The sequence below is a fragment of the Rhineura floridana genome, chromosome 16 (assembly GCF_030035675.1).
Source record: "Rhineura floridana isolate rRhiFlo1 chromosome 16, rRhiFlo1.hap2, whole genome shotgun sequence".
Taxonomy (NCBI): Eukaryota; Metazoa; Chordata; class Lepidosauria; order Squamata; family Rhineuridae; genus Rhineura; species Rhineura floridana.
This window is the reverse complement of record NC_084495.1, coordinates 30,934,521-30,947,526: the sequence shown is the minus strand read 5'-3', so window position 1 is coordinate 30,947,526 and position 13,006 is coordinate 30,934,521. Positions and strand designations below refer to the sequence as shown.

At 41.4% G+C, this 13,006-nt stretch overlaps 1 protein-coding gene across 3 annotated transcripts in view; it reads left to right on the top strand.

The window, feature by feature from the left end:
• AFF2 (ALF transcription elongation factor 2) overlaps positions 1–9,075 on the top strand; it is a 446,876-nt gene extending 437,801 nt beyond the window's left edge. For all 3 annotated transcript variants that reach the window (XM_061598696.1, XM_061598697.1, XM_061598695.1), the window contains exons 19-20: positions 1,738–1,952; positions 6,007–9,075. In XM_061598696.1, coding sequence (XP_061454680.1) covers positions 1,738–1,952; positions 6,007–6,128 — 337 coding nt within the window. In that variant the 3' untranslated portion in view covers positions 6,129–9,075. The remainder of the gene's footprint in view (positions 1–1,737; positions 1,953–6,006) is intronic.
• The last annotated feature ends 3,931 nt before the right edge of the window (positions 9,076–13,006 follow it).

Below are 13,006 nucleotides of genomic sequence, written 5' to 3'. Positions count from 1 at the left end.
GGCTGTAATTTCTACCTACACACACATACACTTTTTTTTTTTTGCTGGCAACCTTAAAGCAAAGTCTATGGCCACTTTGTTTAAACTAGGTATGCCAAAGATGCAACTGGTTCCATCCTTGCAAAAATGAAGCAAATAATGTTTCTCATTGTGTATAAATAACAAGTATAGAAGTCTTCACTTACCACATTATTTATGTAATATTGTTATGATGATGATGATGATGATCATTATTATCATAATTATCACTATTTTAGCTTTAATCCTATTAGGTCACACAACAGCTTTGAGAGGTAGGCTGTGGCTTTGGGGACTAAGACTAAGGTTTATTAATTTCCACGGGTCTACTCTAAGTAGGACTTAGTTGAATACAACCCATTATTTCTGAACATCAGGAGTAGATAAATGCTAACTACGCAGTTTGGGAGGGGAGGAAATCAACTGATGGAACTGAATTTGTCACAGAATCCAGCAGATTGTCAAACACTGTAATGATGTTAATAAGATATGCAAATCAGCCACAGTGCTATAGCTCATAGAGGGTTTCTGTTGGGAGCTGAAAAAGAATTACATGGCTTGATTCTGTGGAATTTTGCCTATAATCCTGGAGCCGCTAGCCAAGTAATACATACTGCAGATATGAGGAACCTATGGCCCTCCAGATGTTGTTGAACTACAACTCCCATCATCTTTGATGACTGGCCACGCTGGCTAGGGCTGATAGGAAATGAAGCCCAACTACTTCTGGAAGTCACAGGTCCTCCACTCCTGCAGTATAGTCTAAGGCAGTTTCTGCCATGTCTTCTCTCAAAGGATCCTGGGAACTGTAGTTTGGTAAGGGTGCTTGGAATGCTCTGTTACAACAAGGGGGAGAGGGAATGGATATTAAGCCGGCTTAAGTCCATAATGTGACTGTGTCCAAAGAGGTTAAACATTGGCCCTGTCTCCGTGCCTTGGAGCAGGAAAACTTTGCAGCTAAAGACTTGTTTGCATTCTGTTTTTCCCTTGCTATTGGTTTCATGCTAGACTGCTAAGCTTAAAGTGGGGAAGCCCCCCTTCCCTTCTTCCTTCATTGGCAAAAAAAAAAAAAAAAAAACCCTTCCTTGCTGAGGTTTCCATGGCAACAAGGCAAATTCAAGTTTGGTCACACAGACTGTACAGACCGTTGCTGATAGCGCATATTCCTGAATCTGCAGTGAGAACTGCCTGGGTCAGCTGTCTGATTAGCACACGATGAAGGCATGTGGGTTCTTCAGGGTGCTGGTGCAACCGTTCACCTCCAACCCCTTTCAGAAAGCTTCTTGTAGGTGTGATCCAACATACCTCTTTGGTGAATGCTCTGTTGCCCTTCCCTTCTTACCACCACTGGTGATGGCTGGTGGGATGGAAGATAGGGAACTCAACAGTAGGTGGAGCCACAGCCATTCTAGTCTTGTCCCACCCTCCTCCCCACTGAGCTCTTCAAGGGCAACACTGAGACTTAGGAGAAGGAAGGTGGCAGGCAGGGCCACCTGTTGGACTGCTTGTAAATACGAAGACAGGCAGGTAGGGGCTGGCTGAAGGCAAACAGAGGTTGGAGGGGCAGTGCCCTGTGTGCATTAATGGTCCAGCCTCTACTGCTTAACACTGACACCAAGATGGTTCCACCATGGTCACAAGCATACTCTGCCCATGCCCCAATGAGCAACTAGGAAGTTTCTCTCAAGCCAAAGCTTCATTCTCTTTCCTTGTCTCCAGGAGCACAGAAACACCGTCCCCTATGTCTCTGAGCCCGTCACCCATCAGCTCTCTTGGGAATGCCACAGGCACGACAGGGTCCTCCTCAGCGGGGACCATAACCATTCCCCAGCGGATCCACCACATGGCAGCCAGCCACGTCAACATCACCAACAATGTACTGCGAAGCTACGAGCACTGGGACATGGCTGACAAGCTGATGAAAGAGAACAAAGGTGCCCCTCCCTCTTTTCACACTTTCTCTGCTCTAAAGAATGAAAACATAACTGCAATTGCTCCTTTTCTGGTTATGGCCAGGCGTGAAATTTACCACCTTGTAAGCCAAAGAGCATATAGTGGTTCATTGCTTGGCATCCCTGTTGACTGTTGCTTCGTACATTCTTTCCCAAGGTGGGAGTCATGACCCTAAGCATGGGAAACAGAGAAAATCCACTTCCCTTTTCTTTTCTTTAAATGAAACAAGGTTTCTGGCTTCATCAGAACTGGTTCTGGATTTGTAGGAGACCCTAGGAAAAGCACTATCTGGTGGGCCCTCTTCTCCATTGGTGGGCCTGGCAGGCAACAGCTCTCTAAGTAACATTAAGCTTCTGAGTCTAGCCATCATTTTAAATTCCCATAATGCCTGGATGTAGTGACGCTCTGGGGCATCATGAGAAATTTAAATGACAGCTAGACTCTTTTGTCAGGTAGAGATCAGGAAAATATTCAGTCCTATTATGAGGCTAATCAATTGTATCATTTAGCTTCATTTTTGAGGGAAGATGAAGGGAAACAATGGGTATCAATGGAAAATACAACAATTAAAAGTCACACCATAAGCTCTTTATTTTACACACAGCAAAGCAAACAGAATAAGGCATTACCACAGGAAAACCCTTTCACCTCAACATTATATAAATTCTGGACACCCAGAGCCTCATCAGTTTCTTCATGGTCCTCCCTTTGTTTTTCCATCCACAATTCTATAGCAAATATAGGATATTTCCATGCCAATTATGGAAGACCAAAGGTCTATACAGGCTATGAGATTTTTACAAAGATAATAGAATGCTAACTGAGGACGAAATCCAGGTAATTCTGAACTAGGTTCCAATGGAGACAATTAAATGCTTTTTTATCTAAGGAAGAAATAAGATTACAAGCCGTAAAAAACTGACTGCTGATGAATCATTAATAGTCAACACGACAGCTGCATCAGCGGGCCAAATTGCCAGTATATCTACTATTTTAATGGACAGAGGCATGGGTACCCTTTTAGGCCTCAAAAAAAATGGGAAGAAGATTTTGGACTCCCTATAGAAAACCAAGACTGGGAAAGATTGTGGAGCAGTCCAGCTCTGGACACCCTAGCAACACAAGTTAAAGAACAGATATAAAAATTGGCGTATAGGTGGTACTCTACCCCAATTTTATTATCTAGAATAACAGCATCAATATCTCCAAATCGTTGGAGAGGATGTCAAGTGAAGGTACATACTACCATATGTAGTGGTTATGTCCAAAGGCAACAGATTTTGGGAAGCAAGTTTTTAATCAAATGGAAAAGATAATCAAATCGCCCCTTGAAATGACTCCTCAATTGGCATTACTGAATTTATTTGATGGCAATAGTAAGGATTTAAAATGCAAGGAGCTACTTAGACATTTATTAGCAGCAGCACGGCTCACACTGGCCAGATTTGGGAGAGATCTTAATGGAGTCACAATTGAATATTGCCATAAGAAGATTTGCCAGTTAGCAGTGGCGGGAACAATAACAAACAAATTAAAAGTTTTAAGAGGACAAGCAAAAAATGATTACTTTATATGGGAATGGTCCAACTTTGTTTTATCAGTGACAGTGCTAATAATATGGTTCCACCACCGCAATATTTACACATTTGGAATGCCTAAAACATAGTGTTTTATATTCTCTAAAATAAAACATATAATGTCACCATGTTGACAGTGACAAGTGTCAGTGAAAAAAATATGGATGGTGGATGCTTGTTTGAAGAGGGTTGCAGAAGCATAACTGAACTTTGGAGTTGGAAAACAGCAAAGGACTATAGCTCAGTGATAGCTCAGTGATAGAGCATGTCCTTTGCGTGAAGAAGGTCCCAAGTTCACTTGCTGGTCAGGATGGATGGATCTGCCAATTTCAGTTTCTCTCAGTTTTTTAAAAAGTCATAATGAAAATTCATCATCATTTTAGTGTGCATTTCTCCTAATATGTTTTTGCAAGCAATATTTCCTAATACAATACATTTTTCTTGTTATGCTCTCTAATATGTTCATTTTTATGGACATTTCACCCTAAAATATGTATTTTTGTAAATATTGTTTGGTTGGAGAACTGCATCACAAAATTTGGATAAGTGCAAATTTTGAACGATGGCTATGTTTCCGTTCTCATCATGTGTGTGAAACTGCAAATTTGATAGATATGGCTTTAAACATGAACTGAATCCATTTTCTCACCCATTCCTAATAGCAAGTAAAACAATGAAGAGAAGAATGTGATTATCTCATCTTACTAGGCAACTGCATAACTAGTTATGCCTTGTGTTTCTTGGTAATTTTTTTAAGCTTTGAAATGGTAATATAATGATTGTACATCTCATGTTGTTTTTAAATGTCTCATGTTTTTAATTTTTAATTTTTAAGAAATCTTCCTCTATTTTTAGTTGATAAGCATTAAGTTCTAAAATACATCAGTTTTTGAATCACTTACGAACTAGTTAATTTTTCATTCGAGATAATAAAGAAAAAATATTAATAGAAGAGACTGCAATTAGGTAGACCAGTAAAAAGCATATTTTACAGGAGGCTGCATGTCATGAGATCCATTCTTAATAAAACAAACAAAGGATGCCATTTGGCTAAGTACAGATATAATCTTGTGAATAGTTCTGTGGATTGTGGAGTTGTTAAATGTTCTGCTTGGAACTGAGTCAAAGTAGCTCAGGTGCTCAACCAGCAGAGAGAAAACATAACCAACTATTATTATTCCTAAAGCTAAGTGCAGAGAGAATCAGCTTCTGAAATCCCAATTTGCATCCTTTTTGAAAAACAGTTACCATCTCTTTGTTACTCAAATAAGCCCATTCTTGTGACTCCTTAAAGGTACAGGAATTGATACATTAAAAGAGACATGGATGGTTTGGGACCCACATGTATGTTTTTAATGTTCTTTCAGCCCTCATTAGGACAGGTGCACTTTTCTATTGCGTGTTTTTAAATGTTAGCATGCTTTCTATCAGCAGTTATTTTTGGCAGTAGTGTGGATGAATGTCAAATGGGAAGATCTTAAATTTGAAATCTTCCCCTTTTAAAAGCCTCACCCCATTTTGAGGCAAGTCTAAACTATTTGGGTCCTCCTCCAAATGGGATTCACGCTCCCTACTTCTTCCATGGATCATCCATCTTCTGCCCATTTACAAAGAATTTGCAAGATGGGTGGGTTATCTGGCATATGGGGGGTGGGGCTCAATACTTAAAGGAAATGCCAAGTAGAGCCAGTCCCTGATAGATATCATCAGGCTGGTAGGTTCCTCTGCCCCCTGAACTGAATCAGTAGACAAAGAAAACCACAAATCCCAGGCTCCCTGGCAAAGCAGATGTCTCCTATGCCCAGACAGCTCTGCCCACTATCAGTTAACTTCTACCCCTTTGTAAAAGTACAGATTTTTTTTCCCTTGGGAAGGGAGAGAACTGTTTGGGGAGGAGATCTCACTTCACCCATCTGAGGTGTTTTTTTTTTAAGTGTTCCTGCAGTATGCTTTTTAAAGGGTTTTCGAGCGTTAAAGAAGAATACTTCAAAAACCAAACTGGGTTTTTTATAAGCAAGCTGGAGAGTGGGAGGTGTTTCCCATATCATTAAGCTTTATTAATTATTTAATTTACAGCTCCAGTGATTCCATCATTCAATTGTTTTTAACAATTGTTAACACTTTCACATTATTATCATCACATTATCATTGTTGTTGTTATTTCTAAAGCTGTGAACACTTACATAGGTGTAAGCCTTATTAAACTCTGAGTTCCAAGTCAACATGCAAAGGATCATGTGACACTACTCTTATTTCCCTTCCCATGCCAACCCCTCTGTTCTCTTGCTACCTCGAGATTTTAGTATGTTAGTTGATTTTATTGCTGAAGTCACTTTAAGCTTTCTTTAAAAAAAAATCAGTTAAGCTAAAGAAAACTGATGTACTTTGTGAATGCACTGTGTACAGTTATCCTGAGAAAAAGCAGAAAATGATTCCACATCCTCTTTCTTTTTTGCAGAGTTCTTCATAGAACTGGACTTGGTGATGGGCCCGTTAACACAACATAGCAGTATGACCAACCTGGTCCATTATGTTCGGCAAGGACTCCATTGGCTTCGCATTGAAGCGCACTTGTTGTAGTGACTGCCATCACAACTCCATCCTGTTACCTCCGCCGACGCACAGGTGATCACCGATGGAAAGCCACTCTTTTCTGGAACTGTATTCATAGAGATTAATTTAATTGCCTTTTATCCATCTTTAAAACAAAATGAAAAACAAAATATCCTTATCTGTTAGAAGTGGAACTCACCATAAAGGGAAAAGATAGTATGTGTTCATACTGTTGATATCAGTATGGATTCCCTTCACTTTTGCCTTGTGTCTCCTGAACCCTGCCACTCTTGCCATCCATAACATGCTTTGTGGAATGGTTGATTCCCTGCAGTATTGCACTTTGTTGAAGATACACATTCTTGAGGAAAATGTCTCAAATCTGAAAAACAAAATATGTAGATGTTCAACCCATCCAACTCAGAATTGCCCTTTGGATGCAATCCATGCTACTCACAACTTAGGCCTGGCTCCAGTACTTGACAGAGGTCATTGCTACGATTTCAGGTATTTGCCCAAACAATGATGCCTTGCAATTCTGTACTGTTTACCTGATTTTAAACTATAACATGACAGCACAATGCAGGTATAGAGCCCATTTCAATCCATTCAATTGTATTTGGAACAGAAGAGCATTCTGCTTCCCATCCTGTTGGGTTCATGCAGTCATCTCTAATTTAGGAGGTCAGGGAGGAACTGGTTGTATGGCTTCCAATCTAGATATGTGGGGCATTTTTGCACAAGTTGATCTCCACCAGCCTGCATGGTGGTCAAAAATCAATATGGGTGCATACTAATGGGTGCTGCTGGGAAATGGTCATGGAGAGGGAGCCAGTGGGACATATAGGTTCCACCATGGTACACCTACATGCCAGCCTTTAGAGGCAAGTGTGAACTGATGACATCATTGCCTCTCTGCAATGGTAGCAGCTCTCTGCCCTGGCATCTGTTTTCAGTGCCAGAGCTATAGCCTGGAACATAAGAAGCACTGAAGTTCTCCTGGGCAGATACAGAGTGTCTTTCCTTTACTAGTAAAATAGCTATAGAGAGTCCACACACACACAGGAGATTAGGGTGAAGAGCTTTAAAGCCAGAGGGTGATTTTTCCAGACAGACTGACTTGATCCTTGAAAATTCTTTGTCTACAAATTAAACAAGTCTCACAAATGTCATAAATTTGGACAAACATATTCCATGTTTGTTCAGAACAAAAGGGAGTAGCTTCACCACCACCACCCAATTCATTCATTTTCCTTTTTTATATATATTGATTTTCGACAAGAAAATTGCAAATAACACAGGTCCTCAAAGCAAAACTAATTTGTTATACTAATGAATAAAGTGTACTGCATTCTACTGCAGTGACAAAACTACTTAACTGTAAATTTTACTTAAGAAAGAAAAAGAAGCCAAGAAAATCACTGATGCCATGACGATGTAAATATCATTCTGTGACACATCTTTCTGGAATAATATTCCATATGTATTAGATAATTAGGAGGAGAGTTAATTGTAGCTGCATTCTCTCATATAACCCTATAATATCCTGTAATACTTGGTAACTAGCATATCAAAAGCTCACATTGCTGGGATTTGAAAAGAAGCCTTGCATATATGTGATAAGGACGTTTTTAATATTTGATCCCAGATCCAGTTTTAAAGCTAAATGTCTTCTTGCATTCTTTTTCTTTTTTTTTAAGTTATATTGATGTCTGTTAATAATGGGGGGGAGGGATAAAAAGAAAAAAGATCCACATCCTATAACATTTGATTCTGTAAAATCACAGAACTGAAGCCTAACCTTGGGTGTGGTTAGAATCATAGAACAGCAGAATTGGAAGGGGCCTAGAAGGCCATCAAGTCCAACCTCCTCCTCATTGCAAGAATCCAGCTTAGCATCCTTAACCAGTGAGTGGCATTCCGTATCCAAAAACTGGTTCTCATGGGTAGGTTCCCCCTCAACAGTATGCTTAGGACACAGTTTGGAAGACAGTGAAATCTGCACTATCAACAGCCACAGTTAGTGTCTGCTCTTCTGGCTTCGATCCAGAGATCTGCTACTGTGGATATAAACACACCCACTGTTCTTCCAGTTCCAGGGCATCTCCACCTCTCTATTCTGAAAATGGGGGCACATGACGCTAGTCAAACCCCGCCCCTTTTTACTGTAAAACCTGGTGGGTGCAGCTTGAGTACTTTTTAAAAAATTATAGCTTCAAAGAGATTTCACAAGTGATCACCAGATCAACCCATTCTCCCCCTCCAGGGGTGGCTAATGGAAATGCTTTGGTCTGGTGACTGGTGTGTTTACAGCCTGTGTTTATGCCTCCCGCCTCTCTCCTTCCATCCCTCCGCCCACATATTGGGGCATGAGCTTGGTGTAGAACACCCATTCCTTTTTTCCTGCCAATTATCAGGAGCTTCACAAGAACTGCTGCTGATGTGGATGTCTAGATCGGGGCCACGTTGTCCCAGTATGGAGTATACTAGCCAGCATATCCATCTTTGTTGTGTAAGGAGATCAGCAATCCGACTTGGAATCACCGATTCAGCTGATTGCAAGAGCAATTTGTACCTATAGAGATTATTATTTTCTGAATGCACAGACTCTTTTTGCTCTTGATGATGATGATGTGATATATATGTCTTCTTGCGTTCTTTTTCTTTTAAAATATATATATATATATTAATGAAGGGGTCAAGGTAACCAGCGGTAACCAGAGCTTTCTATCTTCTTGGTTAGATCTTTGCTGATTGACTGGCCTATTTGGTCCAATTAAGTGCATTGTTGTTCTTGTTAGTTTAATGTGAAGAGAAATCCTAGACCGCATTGTACTTGGCAAAGGATATTTATGACTTGAAATCCTATCATAAAGAGAAGACATTTGTCAAAGGGCTATCTGTAACCACTCAGTGAGATCAGGGTGTTGGTTTTCTCCCCTGTAATGTGTAGGAAATGGATGCCTGTCTCCAAATCTAGCCTGTTTTGATGTATCTGTTACCTAGGCAGATTAAAGCAGTTATCTAATTTTTCAGTAGCCTGTATCCTAGGTTTGGTTCACTCTTGCATGGACATTATTGATTTCTCTGTACTGGATTACTCTACACGTGAGGACACTTCACATATTCCATGGAGTGTGTGTAGAGGAGAGGGCAGAATCACAAGCCACACCCATACCAGGTATTTAAAGCACTCTTACACCACTGTAACAGACAGGGCTTCCCCCACAGAATCCTGGGAACTTTAGTTTGTGAAGGGTGCTGAGAGTTGCTAGGAGATCCCAGTTCCCCTCACAAAGCTACAATTCCCAAAGTGGAATTCCCAATCTATCCCTCTTCCCAGGGAACTCTACGGATTGTAGCTCTGTGGGGGAAAGAGGGCTCTCCTAACTCTCAGCACCTTTCACAAACTACACTTCCCAGGATTCTTTGGGGGAAACCATGGCTGTTGAAAGTGTCATAAGAGTGCTTCAAATGTGTGGTGTGGATGGGGCCACCCTTACTTGGCACCTGCCCCTGACATGCATTTGCTGAAATCTATGAAAGAGCCTATGTGTGTACCAAGTGTGCATGCATAGGCTTTACGCCGGGGGGGGGGGGGACTCAGGCTCTCCAAGCCTCTGTGTCAGGACTCTCTCCAAGTGATGCCCATCCTCAAGCCACACACCCTCTCCCCAGGTCCTCCTCTGTCCCATCATGAGTGCTTTTGCCTGGCTGGAGTAAGTCCTCGGACTGAATAACTCTGCCTGGGCGGAGGATGGCTGGAATGCAGCCTACTGTACAAAAGTAAGAGCCACATCCATTGCTCTAGCCACTTCGGCTCCACCTACGTTTGCCTCTGGTCCCCACCCAATTTTGCTTCTGGCCTCACCTAATTTTGCCTCTGGCTGAGACCGCTCCCCTGAAGGTTCCACATGAAAAAGGCCCTGCACCCTTTCTTTATACACACAGCTGGAGACCCTTCTCAAGAACTCCTGGTTGTGCATACACTGTTTACACATGTATACTTTGGAAAGACCATGGGTCCTGCTCAGGGTAGACCCATAAGTTAGCCCTGTCCATTAATTTCAATGGGTCTGCTCCAAGTAGGGCTAACATTCGATACAGCCCCACAGCCTCTTTCACGGGTCTTGCTGAACACACATGGAGAGAGGATCAGCAGGCACAATCCTGCTCTGTGCGCTTGCATGCACACACACATACTCATGGTAATATTACGAAGGGTCCTCAGATGACAGGCAGCTGCATGAACTAACTGCATTAAAAAGAAACATGAGGTTGTGTTAATTTTTTATCAGTATTGTTGCATCAGTGATGACCAGTCACACCCCAATGATCACTTGACATTGCAGGCATCAAGTGATGTGCATGCAGGTGTGAACCTGGCTCTACATTTGAGGCCCGGCATGAAGTGTAAAGAGTGTTTCTTAGAGCTAGGAAGCCACTCCGGCAGCCTGCTCCCAGACCCTCAGAACCTGCCTCCAAAATCTAGTTACTTCCAGATTTCCATGTCCTCTATCATTGTGAGAAGGAGCTTAGACAGATTTTGTTGTTTTTCGTACATCAACTGTGTATCCCACCTTTCTTTCATCATGGAACCCAAGGTAGCATACATGTGATTCCTAGGTGGTTTTCTGTCCAAGCATGGACCAGACCCAGACCTGCTTAGCTTCAGCAAGGTGGTGGCCCCATGTGCCTTACCCTGGCAGGAAAAAAAAAGGTTCTGCACCCTTGCATACTTGGTATCCTACCAGTTCCCATTGTATGATATCCAATCACTAACTTCATTTATGGGGGTGACTTCTCTATGGTGTTGCTCACAGTTCCTCCCAAAAAAGATTGGCTTCCCCAGTAGACAGACAATATGGAGTTAGCAAAAAAGGCAGATATGGAATCCTGCTCATTTGTCATTATCTTATAATAATAATAAAATTTTATTTGTGAGTCGCCTATCTGTCCGAATTAACGGACACTCTAGGCGACGTACAATACCATAGTAAAATACAATATACAATCACAAAGCCATACTCATCAGTTAATCTTTGTTTAAACCAGCTTTCCAGAACAATCCTTAGTCCATCGATTGTGTGTGTGTGTGTGTGTGTGTGAGAGAGAGAGAGAGAGAGAGAGAGAGAGAGATTCGTTCAGACAATATGTTTATAAAACAGTCCTCTTTCTTCTTGGCATAACCCTCAGGTGTCTTCAGGGAAGTCAAGAGAGCTATATGGGTAAATTAGAATCAGGAGCAGAGATGGAGGAAAGCATTGGGGAAAACAGTGATGAATGAGACTTCATGACTCTTGTAGCCTTGTTTCTGCTTTTTTTGAAAGGGAGAAATTTTTGCTACTGATGGCTTCTGATGTGGAGCATATCAGCTGCCATATAGCGATGGGAGAAGGAACAGTGACCAAGATGATGATGACTTCTGCATTAGTGTACAATCCACAGCGTGGTGGATTGTAATTACAATTAAACCTTCTTCCAGCAAAAGTCATTGTGTCCCCTAAGACTTCATGTTTGGGACTTATTTAGAACTGAGGCAGAAACTTCTCCTACTCTGATCCTTGGAACAGATGTCAATGTCAGACTGAGGCTGCCCAAAGGCACTGCCTATGTGGGATTAGTCACTCAGAGTTGGATTAGTCACTTGGATTAGTCACTCAGAGTTGTATCTAAAATTATCACCAAGTGAACCTCTGATGATATGGATTCGTGGGGTTGCCATCTTTTGTATGGACCTTGCTTCTCTGTTTTTAACAGAAGTCCAATATGCATTAGTAAAGCAGGTAAGGCTTTTGCCATCTCTTTGGCTCAGTACAGATCTCACACCAAACCATGGTTGAGGAATCTTCACTGTGGTTTGGTGTCATGTCTGAATGGTTTGCAATTACAGAAAAAGCATGGTTGGAAGTTGGTTTGCAAACTGTGGTTATTGCAGACAATGGTCTAGTGTGATGTCGGAACTGACAAACCATAGTTACAACTCTTGCTCCATCTCCAGGGGCTGCTGCACCTAGAAATAGGAGGGTTAAGTAGAAGGAAAACAAAAACAGACCAGGTGCTCTAATTTATGGTTTGCATGATTTGGAAATCTGAGCCATGGTTTTGGTTACCATGGTTTAGTATGGTGTTTGAACTAAGCCTTTGGCTTTGTTCAGATGTAACAATAAATTAAGATTGAGCATTATGAGCACAGATCTCAGACTTGTGAGACTTCCACTTCTCCCCTTCTCCTCCAGCATAACTAGAGGATCAGAAGCTTTGTCTTCAATTTTTAATAAGTAGTTTAGCACTATGTCTATACCTGGACAAATTGTGGCTAGCCTTAACTATGGTTTATTGAAACAAGTCAAATTCAAACCATGATTCATGAAGTTGGTTTGTTTCCCTAAGGCGTACTTAAGTTTAACTACAGAATAGGGTTTGGACGTAACAATAAACTGCAGTTAATTGAAAATAGATGTGAAAGTTTCCAATTCCTTCCTCACAGCCACACTGGGAGAGGGGAGGGAGAACACAAGGTTTCTTCACATAGCACTAAGCCATAGTTTAGTGTTATGTCCAAACCAAGGTTTTATCTCTCTATGCCAAGGGGTAGGGGGGAATATATGATTTGTTAAATTTCTGCAAGGCAGGATGCTGTTAAAAACAGAAGAGCAGGGATCACTTTTTAAAAGAAAAGACAGCAACCTTGAATCCTACCCTGACTCCAGTCAAAGTTCCCATTCACCTCACAGCAAATTTCATTGGGAGTAATGATGAAGGTTGCCACTTTCAATTATTGGCCTGTTAAACCAAGTGGATTTCATCCTCTACCTTTTTCCTTTGAATGAATGGCAGCTTCTGTCAATTGTGAAAGTGTAAATCAGTCACAGTATATAGCCCTCACTCCGAAGCTTTGCCAA